General features: G+C 43.6%; 1 protein-coding gene across 2 annotated transcripts; it reads left to right on the top strand.

The window, feature by feature from the left end:
* Positions 1-344: 344 nt before the first annotated feature.
* LOC102291034 (nuclear factor 7, ovary) lies at positions 345-2,337 on the top strand. Of its 2 annotated transcripts, XM_042217117.1 has the most exons (3): positions 345-476; positions 575-627; positions 814-2,336. In XM_042217117.1, exons 2-3 carry the CDS (start codon positions 592-594, stop codon positions 1,984-1,986), a joined length of 1,209 nt encoding a protein of 402 aa, XP_042073051.1. In that variant the 5' UTR covers positions 345-476; positions 575-591; the 3' UTR covers positions 1,987-2,336. The 2 variants fall into 2 exon arrangements, with proteins under 2 accessions (XP_042073051.1, XP_042073052.1); XM_042217118.1 differs by having other exon boundaries at positions 461-476; positions 575-2,337.
* The last annotated feature ends 564 nt before the right edge of the window (positions 2,338-2,901 follow it).

Here is a 2,901-nt window from a genome sequence, read left to right as displayed (position 1 = left end):
CACCTGTGTGCATGGGTGTTGGACTTCCTCACTGGCAGAACTCAGGTGATGCAACAGCTTTGTAAAAGGAAGGTGAATGAAGCTCCGCCCCTTATGTCACTCACCTAAGAAAAATGAGAAAACAGGTTGTTCAACTTCCTGGGTAAGGAAGGAAGGAAGGTAAAAGGAAGGTGAATGAAGCTCCGCCCCTTATGTCACTCACCTAAGAGAAATGAGAAAACAGGTTATTCAACTTCCTGGGTAAGGAAGGAAGGAAGGTAAAAGGAAGGTGAATGAAGCTCCGCCCCTTATGTCACTCACCTAAGAGAAACGAGAAAACAGGTTGTTCAACTTCCTGGGTAAAGAGAAACACACACACGATCAGACTGAGTTCAGAGCAAACTAGCAGCTTCCGCTGAGTGAGACCAGCTACAGGAGAGAAAAGTGGAAAACTCCAACACTGCTGCTTCAAGCTGCTGACGCTCCACACACTGAATGTGAGTTTGAGCAAAAACACGACTCAAAGGTTTCAGTGAAGGTGGTAGAGGAGGGAGGGGAGCCAGGACTGACTGTACTTCCTGTCTGCTGTTTTCAGCTTCACTCACAGACTCAATGGCTTCCAGATCAGAGGAGGATCTCTGCTGTCCGGTCTGTCAGCAGGTCTTCAGAGATCCTGTTATTCTGTCATGTAGCCACAGCTTCTGTAAAGACTGTCTGGATAGATGGTGGAGAGAGCGACCAACACAACACTGTCCAATTTGTAAGAGAAGATCTTCAAGGGAAGAACCACCTTTAAACCGAGCTTTAAAGAACTTGTGTGACTCGTTCTTACAGGAGAGAGATCAGAGAGTTTCAGAGGCTCTCTGCAGTCTGCACTCTGAGAAACTCAGACTCTTCTGTCTGGACCATCAGCAGCCAGTGTGTCTCGTCTGCAGAGACTCAGAAAAACACACCAAGCACAGATTCAGACCCATTGCTGAAGCTGCACAACAACACAAAAAGGAATTTCAGGAAACTCTGGAGCCCTTAAAGAAGAAGTTAAAGGTTTGTGAAGAAGTTCAAGTGAAGTTTGATCAAACAGCAGAACACATTAAGGTCCAGGCCCGACACACAGAGAGGCAGATTAAGGAGCAGTTTAAGAAGCTTCACCAGTTTCTAGCAGAGGAAGAGGAGGCCAGGCTTGCTGCACTGAGGGAGGAAGAGGAGCAGAAGAGTGGGATGATAAAGGAGAAGATGGAGGCTCTGAGCAGAGAGATAGCAGCTCTTTCAGACGCAGTCAGAACCACAGAGGAGGAGCTGAGAGCTGAAGACGTCTCATTCCTGCACAACTACAAGGCTGCAGTGGAAAGAGTCCAGCGCTGCCCCCTGCTGGATGATCCACAGCTGCCCTCAGGAGCTCTGATAGACCAGGCCAAACACCTGGGCAACCTGACCTTCAACATCTGGAACAACATGAAGGACATGGTCTCCTACACTCCTCTCATTCTGGACCCAAACACTGCTCATCCAGAACTCATCCTGTCTGAAGATCTGACCAGTGTGAGCCCAGGAGGAGAGAAGCAACAGCTTCCTGATAATCCAGAGAGGTTTGATGGATTTATCTGCTCTGTCCTGGGCTCTGAGGGCTTTAACTCAGGGACTCACAGCTGGGATGTCGAAGTTGGAGATGGTACATGGTGGGCACTGGGTGTGTTAACAGAGTGTGTGCAGAGAATGGGAAGCATACGGTCTGCATTATGGAGAATACGGTTCTATGAAGGTAAATACTCAGCATGCTCACCATCAGCTCCTCTCACTGCTCTCTCAGTCCAGAAGAAGCTCCAGAGGATCAGAGTGAATCTGGACTGGAACAGAGGAAAGCTGTCGTTCTCTGATCCTGATACTAACACACACATACACACCTTCACACACACTTTCACTCACAGGATGTTTCCATATATCAACACTGATGGTAAACTGAAGGTGTGTCCGTTGAAGGTGTCAGTGTCAGTGCAGCAGATGAGTTGAGGATGATGATGTTTCTAATGTTGCTTCCTGTCAGTGAGTTGAAGCTGTTAAACTGCAGCTGTCCTCCTGCTGCCTCGTTGTTCCAAAGCTCTTTGTTTCTCTTTTAGTTTCACTGTTTCTTTCTGTTTCTGCTGTCCACCTTTTCACATGGAAAATCATTTCACTGTTTCTCACTGAATGACTCCCCAAACTAGATTTGAAATTCTATCAAGTTTCTAATCATTACAAGTGATTCATGTTTCTATTTGATGTGTAAATGGAGATGATTTAGTTTGCTGGGATATGGACTGACATGTGTTGAATGGGAGGAGCAGTTTGTTGTTTTTTTCTTGTCTGTTTATGACAAAAAATAAATATATTGTCAAAAAATTTATACCACAATAGAGTTTCTTAAATCTCACAGCCTGAAAAATACCGCACATGCCACAATGAAAAAGCTCAAAATGTCTGAACAGTAAATACTAAAGTAAAACCATTAAACCCACTCTGGAACTTAATTTAAAGGTTATTTAACAGAAATTAAAATAAATATATAAAAATTTAAGTTTCTAATCCTGACAGATTTTTCTCATAACGATCAGATAATGTAGAGCAGATGGAGCAGAGATGGGATGAATCTATAAGATTGATTATTATTATTATTTATTTATATTCTTCAATTTGTATTAAAAAGGCACAGACTGCTGAGTTTTTGATGACATAACAAAACACACTGCTAAATACTCAATCAATGACTTCAAAGCTTAATATGGAGTTAGAGGTTGTAGATAACTGTGTGATGAATAATAAACACATGTTAAACATTTCTAAAACAAATGTCTCATTCAGACAGATTCCAAAGACAGTAACCAAATTTGGCCACAAGATGGTAGCAGCTGATGTGAGATCCTTTCTGGTAGGGGTGCCCAATCCCGG

The sequence above is a fragment of the Haplochromis burtoni genome, unplaced genomic scaffold, assembly GCF_018398535.1.
Source record: "Haplochromis burtoni strain Fernald_Lab_line unplaced genomic scaffold, NCSU_Asbu1 Contig_1607, whole genome shotgun sequence".
NCBI lineage: Eukaryota > Metazoa > Chordata > Actinopteri > Cichliformes > Cichlidae > Haplochromis > Haplochromis burtoni.
Note: the sequence above shows the minus strand (reverse complement) of the source record. Positions and strands in the feature narration are given on the sequence as shown.